Here is an 18957-nt window from a genome sequence, read left to right as displayed (position 1 = left end):
AGATTAAGAATAACAGACACTTCATCAGACCCTTTTAGTAGGATAAATCAGGTAAAATATTTTCAAATAGTCATTCCTAAAAAGCAAATTCTAGCACAGTGAAGTATTTTTCAGCTAGCGGAGCAGTGTCTTCTTAGTGTGACAGTTGTAACTCTTACTGTTCTATCCCTGTCCAAAGGCTTTCGACATTAAAAAAAACGCCTGAACAAAGTCATCAATCACTGCTGCATAATCCTCCCTTTTATACATTGCAAATTGTGTGGCCAAATGATGGGGCTTGAAGTGGAAGATGTAATTATCACCTACAAATGTAGCAGAAAGTTTAATTGGCACCACTATCTAGAAGGGAATTTTTAAAAAAAACTAAGAAGAGATCTTTAACTCTGTATAGCTGATACATGACAGGTGTCCAAACACAGAGACAGTATCCATCATCTGAACACAAGTGGCTCAATTCTGATTTCAGACATTCAGGCGCATTTATTGCATACTGTCTTCTGAGCGCATACTCCACTATCTCCTACTTGGACTAATTACCACAATAGCTATGAAGATCAACATTTACACCAAATGGTTAATTCATTTTAAATTGTGGAACTGAAACAGAGTCCCTGTGTTGCCTTACCAGCATTCCAGATGAACACCCTGTTCTGCAGAAAGTTTGAGCTGCCTCTCCACAGCCTCTTCTCTCTTCCTGATGATTATGAGAATAATTTAATTATTATTAAATTAATAATAATAATAAATAATGGGGTTGTACAGGCTAATAGGGAGAGCACCACTGTGACGGAGCTGCTTTGTTTTACTTTTGGATGGCTGCAATCCCTATAGCAGTCGCCAGCATTTGTAAAATAATGTTAGTGGCTGTATATTTTAGAAGACTCCCCCCCCCAGCTACTTGTTCCTTTCTGTTGCCTAGGTGTGGATAACAACTCTATTTTTACTTTCTGATCACAGGATTTTCATATCAGTATTTTTTGACAGTAATGAAAGCTTTTTGTTTTATCATTCTGGTGAGAATAGGAAAATGACATTAAAAATGTTCTCACAGATCTATTGAGAAATTAACTTTACTTTTCCATGTCCCCTTAGAGATGCACTGTACCGATATAAAAGCAAAGGCAGCATTCACCCATGGATCGAGGCAGTGCTTCAACACAAAACTTTCTATACTTTTGCCTAACAGATGTGCAGCAGTTTTCACAGATTGGAACAGAGCAAATATCCCTAAGGAAAAGTGTTTCTATAACCGTCAAACCATTTACTATTCATTGCTATTAGTTACAAACCAAAGCTACAGCTGCTAATATCTCCTTGCCAGTTTCTTCTCTCATGTGACAGGGATAAATATCTGTGGTTAAACAGATATATGATAGTTCTGCAGTTTGTAGATCTTACGTAGTTAACTTTTGAAACTTCAGAGTCATGTATGGATGTTTTCATGATGTCCTATGCTCTGAAGAAGAAATCACTCTGGATCCACTTGTGTAGAAATATTAATGATCATGCCAACCAGCCTTGATGCCACAGGCTAATTGTGTACCTCCATATCCAGAAGTTTTTGAGGAAAGAATATTATCCAAAGTAGATGATCACAGCTAAAAATCTCATTCCCGCTTCCCTTTCAGATACGTTAGCAGTAACTGTTCATAGTATTCATGTTAGGTATTAATTAGAATTGTACAGGATAGCACTGATTTTGCAAACCAAGATAGTCTCCATTACATACCTAGTGGCCTAATTTGTGTGAAGTATCTATAGACACAGGGCATTTTTATGGAGCCCTTTTCCCTGCATTTCACCTTTGTTGTTTAAACTCCTAATGTCAGGGAATTACTCTGTTTCTCAAGTTCCTTGCCGTATCTGATTGGACTGTGATGAATTAAAATTTCACCTTTGACATTTTTTTCAATGGTCTTCTTCAGCAACATCCGCACTAGACGGAGTGGTGAAACTTTTCTGAAATTAGTCATGCACACACTGAGTGGAAGCAACATGGGGACATGTTTCACGGTGTTATCCTTCGTGAGGGTTTTTTAAAATGCTATACATGCAGTTTACTTCTGTCCTGTGCTGCTGCTGCAAATGGATTAAGAGGCAGCGGGCAAATGTTACAATTTAAAGTCTCAAATGTCTGTGCTGAAATTCCCCTTGTTCATGTAATATTTGAGTCTTGCTGGCACAACTTGTGTTCCCTTATTGCAAAGAAGTAAGGGGTATTCGTCCTGTTGTAGAACTGAGAAGGCTCAACAAATACACGTGCTGCCCTCAGGTTCAGAATGGTAACTCTTGCCATCATCATTTCATCTCTACCAGCTCAAGACTGGTTTGTAGCTCTTGACTTGCAGGAAGAGCCTTAGAGTCACAGTGGGGCCCAACAATTAGAAGTACAGAGAACTGCCCTTCGGATTCTCCATAGCACCAAGAACACTCACAAAACGCCTGGCAGTGGTGGCAGCACACTTATGGAGGAAGGGACTTCACATCTAGCCATGCCTAGATGACAGCTGGTCAGGGGCGAGGTCCAAGCAGGAAATGGCAGCAGCCTTGGAATCCTCTCCCTGTTCTCCAAATGGGACTCCTTTTGAACTATGAAAAATAGTCTGTAACAGCATTGCAGACAGTAGAGTTCAGAGGAGCCATGATCAACTCTCGGTTGGCGAGAGCTCGCCTGTCCGAGGACAAGAGCCTGTCTCTTCAGTCAATGGCAAGCGACTTCCAATCGAACCTGGCAGCAATGGTGTGTACAAGTCTGGGGCTGCTGAGTCACCTGTCAGTGTCCATATACTTGATGCTGCTTGCAAGACTCCATCGGTGGCCCTTACAACTGTGATCTGTGTACTCCCCATCCAAGCATCACATGAACAAGAGAATCCTGTTCCCACCCAGGTTCTACAAGAGCCCACTTAATGGCTGAACCTAGAGAACGTATGACTATGTCCCAGGACGATCTGAATGTCCTGGAGCTCAGGGCCCTCCAGTCGGCCTGCGTGGCGTTCCTGTCTGTTCTCTGGGATCCTCTGGTGCAGGTCTTAATGGACAACATGTTCGCGGTGCACTACGTCAAGAGGCGTGGAGGCTCAGGGTCATCCCCTCTCTGCCAGAATGGGATTGGGTTGTGGACCTGGTGTCATCACCATGGGTTAACCCCATTGGCTCTGTATCTTCCAGGAATGAGCAACAACATGGCAGACTTCTGAAGCAGGCAGACAATAAACAACCTCGAGTGGGTGCTGCAGGTGTCTACTGCAGAGCCAATATTTCACCAATGGGGGCTTCTATGAGAGAGATGTTGGCCATAGAAGACAGCACCAAGTGTCTGAACTTTTACACTAGAGGGTGCCTGAGCCTGGCCTCCTTATAGAGGTCTCCAGGTTTCTATACGTCTTTCCCCTCAGTTCCCCTGATTCCCAGGGTGATCTCCAAAATCAGAGGGGAGAAGTCCACACTGATGCTAATAGCTCCCTATTTTGACTGTCAGACCTCTTGAATACGTCCATTCAGACTGCATCCCTCTATCAGTCTGCCTGGATATATTTCAGAACCACAATCGAATATTGCAGCCAGACCTGCAGTTCTTGCACCTGATGGCTTGAATGTTGGCTCCTTCAGTATTCCTGACAGAGACTGTGATCAAGAGGTTCAAGAAATCCTCATACAAAACAGGAAGACATAAACCAGGAAGACCTACTCCTCCATATGGAAACTGGTCTAACAGGTCTCCATACAGGCTATCTGGAATGCTCTGGAACCAGTTGAGGTTTCAATACCAAAAATCCTCAATGATGTGTTGAACTTGAAACATTCTGGATTGGCTCTTGGTTCTCTCAACGTCCCTCTTGTTACTCATGTAGCCTCCATTTGAGTTGTTGTCAGATTATTTGACTACCCTTGCTCCAGACTGGTGTATGTATGTAAATAAAACCTTACCCTTAAGATGGTCTTTTTGGCCACTGTCACATCAGCATGGATGGAGAAGTCAGTGAGGCATACTTGGATATATACTACATATAACTTATTTTACTTACGCACATACAGCAGTCCTGGGGCAAGGGTGGTCAAACAGCATGCAAGGCAGTCCCATCTTCCAGGAATCTCAACCCATTACCAATGCCTGGTTCTCAAGGAGCTGCTGTGCCTCAAGCATTGACTCCAATTAGATCCCAAATTAGAGAGCAAACTCAGCTGCATCTCACACTGCTGCCTCTCTTCTGAAGCTGCCTCTGCACACAGCCTTGCAAAATCCCAGTCTAGCAACAACAGTGCATCATGTCTTCCTGAGTTAAAATTTGTTCTCATGCCCAAAAAAAAAAAAGAAATCAGAAGATTATGTATAAGAGACTCCTGGTGATACTCACCATAAAAATAATGTTACATTCTTAACTAGGTTGAAGAGTCATAATACATATTGGCCATATTTGTGCATTACAGAAATGTTAGTGAGATGTTGCAAGTAGCAATGTGAATTGTTTCACCACTAATGGAAACCATTAGTATATAAAATCAAACTGATCTTTAAACCCTGCCAGATGAGCACAGCTCTTTCATGTTTGTTGATAGGCTGGTGTTAACATAATTCATCCCTTACAAATACTTGATTATAAATCTTAATAAAGCTAAAGAAAATGCATGCTCTTTGGACCAATCATTTTGAATTAGACACTTGGCTAAAGTGTTTATGTCCAAAAACGTTTATTTAGCTGTAAACTGTTGACATGTTGCTCACAGTTCAACTATAGTTTGAGTTGCTCCTTGGTGGTTTCTTTTAAAAGTAAACAAAAGCTGTAAAATTATTTACATTTGAAGATTTTAACTTCATATTACACCATATGGGGCCTCACCCAAGCCGCCCCCCCCTCCCATTTCTGACTCCCCCTCACCATGCATTTTATACAGTGGGTGTAACACCTCTCAACAGTAATTAGAGTTACACATCCACTGAGGGCAATTGACCTATAAATGCCTTAGGGCCTGATCCAGAACTCACTGAAGTCAGGGGAAGGACTCTCATTGACTTCAGCGGGCTGGACATCATTAAAACGTTTGCAGTACAAACACTGATATGGGGTTTCAGAGGTCTTTGTATGAATATCTCCACATTGTAGCACTGTGTGATACACCATGTCAAAGCACAATGTTCTGATTAGGCAAGCTCAGAATACCGTGTGCTGATGCATGCACTGGTAGAACCTTTGCAATGCATTTCAGGATTTTTTTAGTATTCCTTGTAGCATTGGAAAGCTCCTGTTTCAACCCATTCTGTGCTGCTTAAAAAGCTGAATCAGGGTTCTGAGGTACTAGGTGTATCATGATACCCTTGGAGGAAACATCGCTGTGAAGCCAAAGGGTCTGGGAAGTGCATTTAATGAGGGGTTTGCCTTTAGGGTATGACGTCCTCCCAGCCAGTTCATAACTTAACTGAACCACAACAAATCAGGTCAGATTTTCATGGCTGCTGAAATGTGCTAAACTGCTCCATCTCTAGCTTCGTAACTCAATAGGATTCAGTCCCTATTCTCAAATATAGGTGTTGGCATTGCTTCATCTCTTATCAAAGCAGCTTACAGTTTTTGTGCAGAGATAATTTGGAGCTGATTTCTTCAGGCTACATAGCAATATTTACCTCTGTACCAGGCCCTGTGTATTCCCTAATTTGGAACCTAATTTGCTGAAGCATTTACTCCTTGACATGGAATTATGCTCCAGCGTCCAAACTTAAATTTTAAAAAGAAATTGTGTTTCTGTTCTTCTTGATTGCAAAGAAACCCTTTAAACCAGTGTAGTGTTGTTTTTGCTGTCTGTACACAGCTTGAAACAGTTGATCTGAGGGGTGCGGACTGCCCTGTTCTTCTCAATGGGAAGTTCACTCTGAAATTTAAAGATGATTTACAGATAGGTCAGTACTACATCCTACTGCTCCCTAGGTGCTAAAAACCCCAGCTTTCCCTATTCTGGCTGTCCAAACCTCCAGCTGTTCCCTCCCCCAGCAAACTCTATGGTATAGCTAGGCATTACCAGTACAAAAATATGCAGCATGTTGAGAGTATGGGAGCAGAGTAAAATAATACGTCTGCAGGAGGTGCTTGTTCATGTTTACATTCAATTGAATGCAGAATTTCCCACCTGCTTGACTAATCAGAGAGCACCCAGGTTCTTCATAGCAGGACTGAGCACACAATTGTAGGTCTTGCTGAGTTGGCTTATTCAGCGGAGTCCTCTCTAATGGGTGTCCTGATCAGCCAATGCAGACAAAGCGCCCCTTCTCCTGCCTGCAGCTGTTACATTAACAAAGGGCTCAGAGCGCTGTTAGAACCCTGAACACCGTTCCGGTGATCTGGAGCCGCACCTCAGGGCTCCATGTTGACAGGGCTGCAGACTGCAGCAGGGACCACTCAGTGCTGCTGCTGCTGCTCCTCCATGCCCTACAGCAGTAGCCAGGAGAGACCCCTCCACCGTGTAGGATCGGGTTAACTAACACTCTGCATCAGGCTAATTTAGACTGTCAAGAGATGGGGGAAGGAAGGTTTAGTGGAAGGTGAGACCCTGCCCCTCTTCCTGGGAAGGAGAACCTTATTGTAGAGGGAGAGGAAAGACTTCCCCGTCCACTGGCCTCTCGCCATTCCAGCTGTGTCCCCACCACCACCTATCTCTTCAGCTGCTACAGACTGCCTCGCGTAGGCTGTGTCCTAAATACAGAGTTGACTTGAGTTAGTGACACTTGGGTAGCCTCTCGAGTTAGCTGTGAGTGAAATAACACGCAAGCTATCGACAGCGATTCTGTTAGCAGCTCAGGGAGGTGGTGTTAGCAGCTGATGAACCCTGTCCCCCGATGGGCCCATCATCATGAGTTAAAAGCACCGCCACTCTTGAGTTAAGGGGTTTGGTGTGTGGATGGGACTCGAGTCAGGGCAACACTTGTTATAACTTGGGTTCATTCTGCAGTGAAGACAAGTGCCACTCTTTGAGTGCTACACCGGGCTTTAATAGTGCCCTTCCCCTCGGTTAAATTGTCCATTAGGCCTCATTTCCTAATCTGTCCCTGTGATGCAGGCCAGTAGTCCTTTGTGCATAGAGGCAGAGGACGGTAGGAGCAGACATTAGCCCTTCGGTCCTTCGCACACAGTAAGGACCAAGGCACAGGTCCCTAAAGGTATGATGCACAGACGTTGCTCTGTTCAATGTCGCAACCCTTAACCCTAAGCGGCATGCTGCCCGGTGGTATGTTCTGCCGTGTGCTAGGCTCCCCATGCACTGCACTGGGAGAGCTAGACACCTAATGAAGGCAGGAATCTGCCAGGGAGCCACCTAAGAGAGCCAGGAGTGAAATCCTGAGGAAGGATTGGAGGGAGGAGAAGGGCTTTAGGCACCCAAGTGACTGACCTGATGTGGCTGGCTGATGTTTGCCTCCCCTCACTTGGCATTCTCAGCTGCAAACCCTCTCTTGGAATTAGGCACTAAAAATGGGTCAGCTGCTTAGATTGCCCTTGCAGCTGAAACAATCTCTCTCTCTCTCTCTTTCTTTCTTCTGCTCATGCTCAGTACCTCTCCCACACTCACTCTTGCCCCTAGCTGTATTTTGTCTGAGAGCCATGCTGTCCCCATCTATCGGAGAGCTGCATCCAGCCTTCCTGCTGTGTCTCGAGCATGCTTTGAGCACGCCGACAGGACTGGGCCCTGCTGGTGAGATAGGCATTTCTCCCCCCCCAGTTTGAGAATCTGGTTTAGGGGCCTACAGGATGTTGGCTTGAGCAAGGCCTCCAAGCTGCTCATTAGCTGTGGGGCAGCATCACCATTAGGTGGCTTCGCAGAGGCCGACCAGTGGAAACATGGGTGCCTCCAAGGTTAGCAGCAGCTTTGAAAATACCTGAATTTGGACTTAGGCACCTAAGAACCTTTAAGGATCCAGACCGGAGTGATAATCATGTGAGTTTGCCTGAGTAAGGACTGTGGGATTCAGGCCCTTTACAGCAAGCGGGGGCTGCAAACCTGGACGCCTCTCTCCAAGGAAAGGGTTAAAAGGAATGCAGTCGTGATAAGGGGGTAAAACTCCCGAAAGGGCCAGGCCCTCAAAGGTATTTAGGTGCCTAAATTGATTTCATTGCACGTTAGCTGCTGAAATACCTTTGAGGATCTGGGCCTTTGGCTTTTAGGACCCTAAGCTGCAAATGACTTTCAATGAGACTGAGGCTCCTAAACCACTTGAACACTTTTAAAAATGTTACCCGAAATGGTTATTAACTCTCATGTAGGCAAATACGTTCTCCCTTAGCCTGGGGTAATGCTGTATCCCAGGCCCAGAGTCATTGCAGAGAGGTGAGAGTGATGGGCTGGGAAATCTCTCTATTTCATCGTTTAAACATTTCTCATAATTTATAACCAAGGAGAGAGAAAAGGCTGCATAGAGAACACATGTGCAGTAAGAGCCTGGTTTTCAGGGGAGCTTAGCACATGTTTATACTGTGTTCCTGGAAAGCCATCCTGTTACTAAGAGCGTTCAGCTAGTGTAACGGGAAACGGTGTGATCGCCCTTTGGTAGGGTGAAGTCAGGCTGTCCTGGGAATTTAAAAAAAAAAATGTTTGATCCTTGGTGCATCCCAAATACAAACATTTCTTCAGAAATATTTGTAAGAGCGTGAAGGAGAAGTAGTCCCTGGCAGGGCTCTAGAGATGGGGTGAGTTGTTTCAGAGACTGAGAAATCACCCCAAATCTCTCCTCAATCTGGTGGTAGAATTTTAACCAAAAGCCCCCAAGAGCTCCAAACCCACACATCATTATCACACCATCATAACGGCCTCAATTAAGGACGGAATAGGACCAAAAAGGGTGAGTTTTGTCTCAGAGAACAACCACCTGCATTTGCCATTATCTCTGCCCTTACGTGGCACGGGGGGTGAGGTCCCACCAGTTTAATTCTTTGTGTAGTGATGGGAAGCTTGCTCCATATAGAAATGCAGCGGATTGACATTTCAGAGGTGAAACCAGTCTTATTACAGCTTATAAAACCAGCCTTTGTGAAGGAACAATTGGCCTGGCTGGGACTTGCATGCTTGGGAACTGCTTAGCCCCTTCACTGCAGAAAGTTAATACACTAATATGTTACATGCACTTAAAAGAAAAAGATCAGTAACATTTCTGTAATAACTTTACTGCTGGTATTACATTTAAAAAGAACTTTGAATTGGTTCATTGGGGGAAAAAATACTGTTTTATAAGTAGCAAAATAGGATTCATGGTTAGCAATTAGGGTTGCTTAAAATAAATGGAATCTTTGCTTTAAAAGATGTCTTGTGTTTTTAGCTTAAAGCCTGGGAAAAATCCACTTTAGGAAGCGTAGTGTTTGGATACCTACCTAGAAGGCCTGCTTGCCTGATCCAGTACGTCACTCATATGTTCTTATATATGTTGTGCTTCGCATGTTCCGCAGGCTGCAAGTTTGGTGCGTTGTGAGGCAGCCTTTAGCAGCACAATTTCAAGGTGATGTTGGGCATTTTGCCACAAAATTCCTTTCATCAGCATGTAATTTTGAGCAGGTCTGCCTACCTGCTGGGCTGGGAAATGGTCTGCTCATGGTAGCACAGAACATAGCAATGTTTCAGACCCGTTTCTTGGACATTATAAAACAAACTTAGTTTCATTAGTGAGACACCTGGGGGCTTGCTGGTGGTTGAGTGACCAGATCACGCAGCTCTGAGATGTGATTTTTGGTTGTTTTTTTTCCCCTTCTCCAGGGATTGCTGTCTGCAATATCCCATCAGCAGCTGTGGAAGAGACTGCAGATTCCACCATATGCCATGTCCTAAACCTCTATAGACGGAACACTTGGCTGTACCAAGCACTGAGGGAAGGGACCCGGGTGCAGAGTGTGGAACAGATAAGGGAGGTGGCCTCGGGAGCAGCTCGGATCAGAGGAGAAACTCTGGGCCTCATTGGATTTGGTATGTTGGCAACTCAAAGCAGAGCCTTCTGCTTGTGCAATGATCTGTTGGAGCCTCGGCCTTGGAGGAGTCCAACTCTCAGGACTTGATCAGAGATGGGCAACTGGTGGCCCGGGGGCTGCATCCCACCCAACAGATCATTTTATTTGGCCCACTGCCATCCAGCTCGGGGCAGACAATCTGACAGCATCAGGGCCAGGAAGGGGGCAAGGCAGATATGATGTGATACTGTGGTAAGAGCCAGTAGGCTGGAGTGGGGAGCCGGGCCCAGCCCTGTGCCACAGGAACCAATGCTGTGGCATGACTCGGGGACAGGCTCGCTCACCAGTCCTCCTACCCCAGGACCTCCCCACCACCACTACATCACACCCCCCAGCCTGCCACAGGGTTTGAATGGAATTTGTGGCCCTCCACTGCCTTAAAGTTCCCCATCCCTGACTTAGGTCATTTATATCAGTGTAGCTTGTTTTGCTACATTTACTGGACTGTGCACACCTACCGAGAGCAGTTTTGTATTGATACCACTGCAGCCACAGTAGGGGTTCCACCAGTTAAACAGTGTTTCAAAACTGATATAGTTACGTGGGAACAGAAGCCTGACTTTCCAGTGAAGGGGCCTGTTCTTGTCCTGTTAAGAACTGGGAAACCAACCTCCTCTGTTAAGGGGAAGCGAATTTCCAAGGTTGCAGGAACATTGGTGAGCCCCTTCTCCTCAGTGGTTTCATGAGCATCTCGTGAACTATCCCTTTGCCCCCGTGGTAGTTTTCCCAGCGGATTCTCAGCACACGCTGGTAGTAGCCCTTTTACATGCTGTATCTGCCCACGTGCTCTTGTCTCCAGAGTGCAGCTCTGGAGTGTGACCATGAATCTTTGCTACAATTCCTCTATCATCTTGTTGGCAATGATTTTCTCAACAGTCACTGCCCTGCACGGGGCCAACCCAGGTATTCATTATGTGAATCAGCCTTTGCTCATTATTGGCCTGTGTGTGAATCTGTGCTGCCCCCAGGAGCCACACAAGGAGGGAACTGTGTCTGAGAGACACGGCTCCTGCTGTGCTCCCTGCTTGCTCCTCAGAGTAAATAACACACTGCTGGCCCTGACCCAGGAGCAGATTACAACTGCCCTCCCCCAAGTAACCCACACCTACTTAGTGTGGTGCACTTTCCCCCTCTAGTGGTGGCTGGGCCAGAAGTTGAGTCTTTTAGTTCATGCAGTAGCAGCTCCTGGTTTTAGAGCCAGAAGTCCTAGGTTCCGGTCCTGCCGCTGATGACCCACTTGCTCTGCCATGCTGGCCGGCCTGTTTTGGGAGCAGAGCCCAATCCCTGTCCGCCAGCGCATAAGGGAAATTCCAGGCTGCTGGGGAGAGAGAAGTCTTAGTCCCCCGAATGCCTTCTGCCTGGCTGCGTAAGGCCAAGCTAGGATCTGACTTGCCGTGGAATGAAAGAAGCACAGACAAGCGGCATGGTGGCTCATCTTTTACCACGTGTGGCTAATGTACATTAAAGATGCTTTAGCGCTGGGATGACTGTGTCGTGAGTGACCTGGCTGGAGTGTAGCTGTGGGTACGTCTACACACACAGAAAAACAAAAACCCCGAAGCACTGAGTCTTAGAGCCTGGGTCAACTGACTTAAGCTCACAGGGCTTGTACTGTGGGGCTAAAAAGAGTAGTGCAGCCATTTGCGCTCAGGCCAGAGCCCAGATTCTGAAACCCAGTCGGGGGGGGGGCAGGTTTCAGAGCCCAGACTCCAGTCCAGGATCCAGCATCTACATTGCTGTTTTCAGCCCCGCAGCATGAGCCCTGCAAGCCTGAGGTCGTTGACCTGGGGCTCTGAGACTGTCTGCCACAGGGATTTTTGGCTGTGCAGATGTCCTCTGGCTTTCGGAATACTGACATTAGGGGGCCCTGGGGTAAAGGGTGATGTGCAGTAAGACATTGCTGGGTGTGTGGCCTGAGGTCAGACGCTGCATGTCAGCATAGAAGCATTGTCCAGTGGTTAGAGCACAAGGCTGACAGTCAGAAGATCTATTCTAATGACAATATATAGCGGTTATGTGGTGCTGTTACTAATGAATCCCCTGTGATGCAGGTGGGTCAGCATTGTTCAGTCTGATAACTGGGGAAACTGAAGGAAAGAGAATAAGTAGCTTGCCCAGGTCACACAGCCAGGATTCCAGCTGGTACCAGTCCTATGATCAGACCAGGCCTGTCTTTTTATTATATTGAAAAAATCCCTCCTTAAAAAACCATAAAACTCCCAGTTAAAAGCGGTTTTACAAAGCTAACCGCCGGGCCCTATGTTAATGAAGTAGTTTTTCCATCTTCTTTCCCTGCAGACGGTGATTTCCTCTCCATCCCAGCTCCTGCTGCCTCTTGGCACTGGTGTCCCTCTGCCCGAGTGGCTCCCTCTTTATTCACAGATGCTGAAGTGTGGAAGTGTCACATGACTTGTTGGTCTGCTTCCCTTTAAGGCAGCACGGCCCAGTGGCCAGGGCACTGGCCTGGGCATCAGGAGCTCTGCATTCTATTCCTGGCTCTGCCATTGACTTGCTGTGTAACACGAGGCAAGTCACTTCTCCCTTCCCCACCCCAGTCCTTTTTTCTGTCCTCGCTGTAGCGTGCAAGCTCTTTCAGTGATTGCACAGCACCTAGCGTATTGGAGCCACCAGGTATCATTGTTTTATAAACTGATGCTGACGATCCAGCTCCAGTGCATGCATAGAATATCCAGCCTTGATGGCTCCAAGGACTGATGTGTCTGCATGAGCCAGGGATGATGACCCTCCTGCAGGGCCGGTCTTATGGGTGGGTGACCTGGGCAAGGGGGTGCCAGCCAAGTGCTGCTAGCTGGAGAAACTGGGCTGCTAGGTGGTCAGGGGGTGTGTGGCCATGGGTATGCTGGTCCTGACACTCTGTGCCCCACGTTGCTGTTCTCAAACTCAAAGAAAGGGCACCAAAATACAAGTTTGCTCAGGGTGCCATTTTCCCTACGGCTAGCCCTGCCCTCCTGCATTTTTGAGGCAGAAAGTGTGTCCACTTGACTCAGGAGAGCTGGAAGGAAAATTTCCAATGAACCAGTTTAATAGGAAAATGCCAATTCATCGAACCTGAAATATTTTCATGGAAATAGCGTCAGTGAAACTGAAAAGAATCATATCAGTTTTGGTCAGCAGCAAATCTAAAAATAACCATGTTGCCAGTTTGGGGAGAGCCAGTAGCCACATGGGGAGATAGCAGCTGCTTTTGTATTACCAGAAAGCAGAAAATGTGTACCTCTTTACATGACCACTGGCCACATGTTGCCAAGAGGAAGATACAGCACAACTAATGCTGTTTGGAAGCTGCCCGCCTCTGGAGGAAAACAACCACACCCCACACCCCCCCCGCTGCCGCCCTCAGGCTTTGTGCAGGAGGGGAAGATATGACCCTAAGGAAATAAAACAGTTTAAAAAGACAAAAGGGTAGGGAAGAAGGGAAAACGCTTGGCAGTGGTTGCTTGCTACATGCATCTGTTTGTGAACACAACTGGAATTGAAACATTTTAAAATACGGCCATGGTCAAGCATTTGAAACTATCATTAGAAAATCCAGTACGAGACTCGCCCCATGATTGCTGTGATTGTGTGATACAGATCTTCTGAGGTGATCATCTGTAGACAGGAGACCCCCAACGCAAGATGTAACTTGGGCAACAAAATGTCAATAGAAATTCAGTGTTGATAAATGCGAAGTAATGCACATTGGAAAACATAATCCCAACTATACATACAAAACGATGTGGTCTGAATTAGCTGTTACCACTCAAAGATCACAGAGTCATTGTGGCTAGTTCTCTGACAACATCGGCTCAGTGTGCTGCAGCAGTCAAAAAAGTTAACAGAATGTTAGGAACCATCAGGAAAGGGATAGATAATAAGACAGAACATATCATAAGGCCATTATATAAATCCATGATACGCCCACACCATGAATACTGTGTGCAGTTCTGGTCACCCCATCTCAAAAAAGATATATTAGAAATGGAAAAGGTAGGGCAACAAAACTGATTACGGGAATGGAATAATTTCCATATAAGGAGAGATTAAACAGACTGGGACTTTTCAGCTTGGAAACGAGACAACTAAAGGGAGATATGATAGAGGTCTATAAAATCATGACTAGTGTGGAGAAAATGAATAAGGAAGTATTATTTATCCCTTTACGCAACACAAGAACCTGGGATCACCCAATGAAATTAATAGTTGGCAGATTTAAAATGAACAAAAGGAAGTATTTCTTCGCACAACACAGTCACCCTGTGAATCTCATTGCCAGGAGATGGTGTGAAAGCCAAACTAAAACAGGGTTCAAAAAAGGATTAGATGAGTTCATGACAGCTAGGTCCATCAATGGCTATTAGCCAAGGTCATCAGCGATGCAACCCCATGTCCTGAATGTCCAACTGCCAGAAGCTGGGAGTGGATGACAGGATGGATCACTCAATACGTGCCCTGTTCTGTTCATTCCCTCTGAAGCATCCGGCATTGGCCACTGTGGGGAGACAGTATACTGGCTTAGATGGACCATTGGTCTGACCCAGTATGGCCGTTCTTATGCCAGAGCCAGTGTAAGTATGCTGTTTGTATTGTACCTCCCCAAGCACACGTAGCCCTCACCCATGGCACTGTGCCAGGCTGTTCCCACTATCCCTGTTATTTCAGACAATGAGCCATTTGCATCTTGGCTGTCACTTCGGTGGTGCTACCTGAGAGGTGAATTTAGCCCCGTGCATTCAGAAGCAGTTTGTTGGGAGAATAAAATACTCAGAAATGAGGCACTGGACCATGCCATGGTCTGCGTGAAAGCAGCTTCTTCCGTTTTCCTAGCATCGTAACCCATCAGGCCCTGCTCCTGGAACCACCGACCCAAGCATAGCGCTCGCTGCTTAAAGGAGGAGAAAGACTCCACAACACTCACAATATGGCCCTCATTGAAACCCCAGCTCCTCCAAATAGAGACCCTCAGCATAACCTAGCACCAGCCAAGAGGAGGCAGTAAAGGGACAATGACAACGCTTTGCTGTGTTGAGGAATGGGCTGCGTCTCTAGACAGGGGATGCTTTGTATAAAGGACACAGGTAAGGGCAGCTTTTCAGTCGGTCACAGCACAGGACTCGCTTAGCCTTATTCTAATGAGCACTTCAACATGAATAGACAGTGCCTGGTTATTTGGCTTTCTCTACATCGCCAGACAGAAGAATGAGGAATGAAGGGGCATGTATTGATGTAGGGATTGGGTAGCCGAGTCCAAGCAATGACATTGAATAGGAACGACATTGTGGATAATGACCTGCTGATTGCACTGCAGCTGTCCCTCTTTATCAGAATAGCCTTATTAAACCTTTGCTTCCAAACCATGACAGTTGTCTTAGTCATGCCCAATTAAATAGCCATTCAGCAAGAGCACGGAAGAAAAAAAACCTACGGCAAACAAGTTGCTCTTATAACTAGGGCCTTTTTTTTGTTTTGTTTTTTGGCATTGGCTGCTTGAACAAAAACACCCCATAAAGGATTTCATTTCTTAATACAGCTCCTCACGTCCTGATCTGCTGAGGGACCAAACAGCCTGGCTTTCTGTGGTCCTGCCCGGTGCACTTGTAGCTCCAAATTCTGACCTTAGAGCTGAGCGCTGCAGGCTGCAGATAGTTATGTTTACTTAAATGACAGTCTTTTAAATAAGATGGCAAATGCTTAATGGACAGTCCTTTTAACGCTATTGCGGCTTATATTGTAAAGGCACATTCACGTCCCAGCCCTGTGCATGCTGTGGTATATGGTTAACGTTTGACCTTCAGATAAGTCAGCTGCTAGACAGTTGATCTTGAGAATTAAAGAGGCTTACAGCTGTCACGTGCGCAGCAGGGACGGGTGGACTCCAAAGCTGGCGGTTTGTCTTACCGACATAAAGGAGTGTTAAATGACACATTTGGTGACTTTTCTTGCTCTTTCTTAAGACAAAGCCAGAATTAATGGATGTGATAGAATCACCAGCTTCAGGGCTGAGGCTGCTGCATGCCCGTGAGTGGTGGGAAGGGAGAATGGGTGGTGCAGGGGGTTAGTGGTGATAAGTATTCATTTTCCTACTCAAAGCGCTTTACAGCCCTTGGTTAATGAATCTTTGCAGGAAGTAAGTCTTAGCGGTGTGGATTCTGATTCCCTGTGTAGCACGACTTCCCTGTCCTGTCTCAGTTTCAGAGCTGGGCTTCCACGTTCCTGGCTCCCAGTCTCCCCTTGAGATCACTTGCCCTTGCCTTGACTAGCCACAGAATGCACCACATCTCTTTAAGGAGAAATGCTTTTCACTATGCTAGCTTTTCTTCTCTGGGCGCTGTACTGTACGGGTAAGGGTTAGATTATGTCATGGATTTTGTGACTGCCAGAGATGTTCGTGACATTTTCCGCCTTAGCCGCCAGGTGCTGGACCAGAGCTGTCAACCCAGTAGGGGGGCGAGGGGGACTCTCAGCCACTGCAGGGGGGCCCCAGAGCTGTCAGGTGCCACGAACAGCGGGGGGTTGGGCCCAGAGCCGTCAGCCACCTGCAGCTGCTCAGAGCTCCGGGGGGTCCCCCTACCGCCTGTGGCACCTGACAGTGGGGGGCCCCGGAGTGCTCATCCACTGCAGGCAGCAGGGGACCCCGCATCTGTCAGCTGCCGTGGGAGACGCCAGAACTTGGACCAACCACACTGGGCGGGGTGATGCCTGAACTGCCGTGGGTGGCGATTGTTGGACCCTCCTCCTCCCGCAGCCAGGCTAGAGCTGTCTTCCCCTTCCCCCCCGCTCCCCAGGCTTCAGTATTGCTCAGTCAGGCCTCCTCCACCCCATTATTAAGTCACAGACAGTTCACAGGCAATACACAGCCATTCACCTGTGCGTCTGTGACTTTTACTAAAAATAACCATGGCAAAGTCTTACCCTTAGTCAGGGCTGAAATGAGGAGTATGATGTGAATCTGGGCCCATAGGCCCTGATCTTCAAAGGTATTTAGGTGCCTAACACCTGCTGAGAGGCTCTGGAGTACAGTGCCCAGCCCTCGTCCTGTTGAAGCTAATGAGAGCAGGATCCAGGCCCACAGTTCATCTCCTGGAAGAGTCATGAGAGAAATGCTCCTTGAAGAAGTAAGTCTGGAGAGGCTTTAGAGAAGTGGTGCAGGGAAGCTTATGTACCACCGGCCTGGCTGTAGCCACCGCTTATGTCATTCTTTCTTCTGAACATCCGGCATTTCAGCACCTCTCGACAGATAGATATGGATAATAAATAAGCAAGACAGCTTGCCAAACCAGTGCAGCCTGAATTAATTTGCTGTGGCACAAGGAGAAAATACTTGGGAGCAACTAGTGCAGGGATGGCCAACCAGTCAGAGACGAAGAGTCAAAAAATAGATGTAGATATCGCAAAGAGCCACAGGTCTCTTAGCCTCCTCGGAAAATTCACGCTGAGGCGCCAATTTTGGCGGCTGTTGGTCAATTTCACTTCTCTTTCCCTCCACAGAAAATTCACAAAGAGCCACATGCAAAGAGCCACAGGCTGGCCACCCCTGAACTAGTGGCAATAAATGTATTTGTTCCCTACTGAACACTGTTGTATAGATTCAGTGCTTGAGCATCACATAGCTCAAGACTTGTGACTCTCAACATCTCAAAATCGTCTCTTCTTTTTCTTTATACGTAGGTCGCACTGCACAGGCAGTTGCAGTTCGAGCCAAGGCATTTGGATTCAGTGTGATATTTTACGACCCATACCTGCAGGATGGGATAGAAAGGTCGCTGGGCGTCCAGAGAGTCTACACACTCCAGGACCTGCTATATCAGAGTGACTGTGTATCGTTGCACTGTAACCTTAATGAACATAATCACCACCTTATCAATGACTTTACGATTAAGCAGGTAATTTACCTTATCATTAAAAGAAAGAAGATCATTTATGGTTCTTGGTGAAACCCAGAACATGGTACTGTTGAACACTGGAGCCACTGCTATCACAGTGATGATACCAAGGATGATTTTACCTTTGGCTATGTCTACACTGATGACAGCAAAGTTGCTGCCGTCAGATTGACTTTTCTGGATCGACTGAGAGGTCAGTGAAGACCCGGCTCAGTCGATCCAGAAGTCGACGTTATTAATCCACCCCCGCAAGTGGCATAGCGCTGCATCAGCGGGAACACGGTTCCCGTCAGCACAATGCAGTGAAGGCGGCGCACAGAAGTCGATGGGAGTTACACAAGTTCTTTGCGTACTTTGCGTAACTCCCGTTGACTGCCGCTGAATCGCGAAGGTAAGTGTAGACCAAGGCACAGAGTAGTTAGAGTTGCATCTAATTGTCTATCTGTCTCTTGAACATTATGTACTAGCATTTTACCAGGTAAAAGAGCCCATTCATGCAGTTGCTGAGACAGAGACGAGCCTATTTTGTTTGACATTACAAACTAGAGCTTAGGCCTTTTAAATAAAAGCCTTTGTTAGTAAGCGAACACAAGAACCTTCTTGCTAGCATTGAAGGTTTTCTTTTAGGGCTAATCCTACACTATGCAACCTTGCATGTATAATCTTTTCAGCAAGGAAAATCTGCCTATATTTACCATATAAAGTGTTCCGAGAGTCTGCACACAGCGCTTGTGGCTTGGAAGACGCCAGTAGGAGATGATGCCATCTACTGTAGAATTTAAATACGTGTTGCAAGAAATGAAGAGTCATTGAATAACCATACTGAATATTCTCTTATTTCCTCCTGGCTTCCATTAGATGAGGCAAGGAGCATTCCTAGTAAACACAGCACGCGGTGGGCTTGTGGACGAGAAAGCCTTAACTCAAGCCCTGAAGGAAGGAAGGATACGAGGGGCAGCACTTGATGTGCATGAATCAGAGCCATTTAGGTAAACAATGGATTTTTTAAAATTAAAAGATGTCTCTACATAGTGCAGTGTATTCACTTTTCATCTTACAACTATCTTAGGGATCATATCTATTCCCATTGACACCAG

General features: G+C 46.4%; 1 protein-coding gene across 4 annotated transcripts in view; it reads left to right on the top strand.

Moving 5' to 3' along the window:
• Window positions 1-18957, top strand: part of CTBP2 (C-terminal binding protein 2) — a 206240-nt gene that overhangs the window by 179324 nt on the left and 7959 nt on the right. For all 4 annotated transcript variants that reach the window (XM_067533416.1, XM_067533415.1, XM_067533414.1 and 1 more), the window contains 3 exons: window positions 9730-9936; window positions 17646-17860; window positions 18719-18849. In XM_067533416.1, coding sequence (XP_067389517.1) covers window positions 9730-9936; window positions 17646-17860; window positions 18719-18849 — 553 coding nt within the window. The remainder of the gene's footprint in view (window positions 1-9729; window positions 9937-17645; window positions 17861-18718; window positions 18850-18957) is intronic.

This window comes from Emydura macquarii, unplaced genomic scaffold, assembly GCF_026122565.2.
Source record: "Emydura macquarii macquarii isolate MOO-44397 ecotype Brisbane River unplaced genomic scaffold, CSIRO-AGI_Emac_v2 contig_3343, whole genome shotgun sequence".
Lineage (NCBI taxonomy): Eukaryota > Metazoa > Chordata > Testudines > Chelidae > Emydura > Emydura macquarii.
This window is presented reverse-complemented; position numbering and strand designations above follow the sequence as displayed.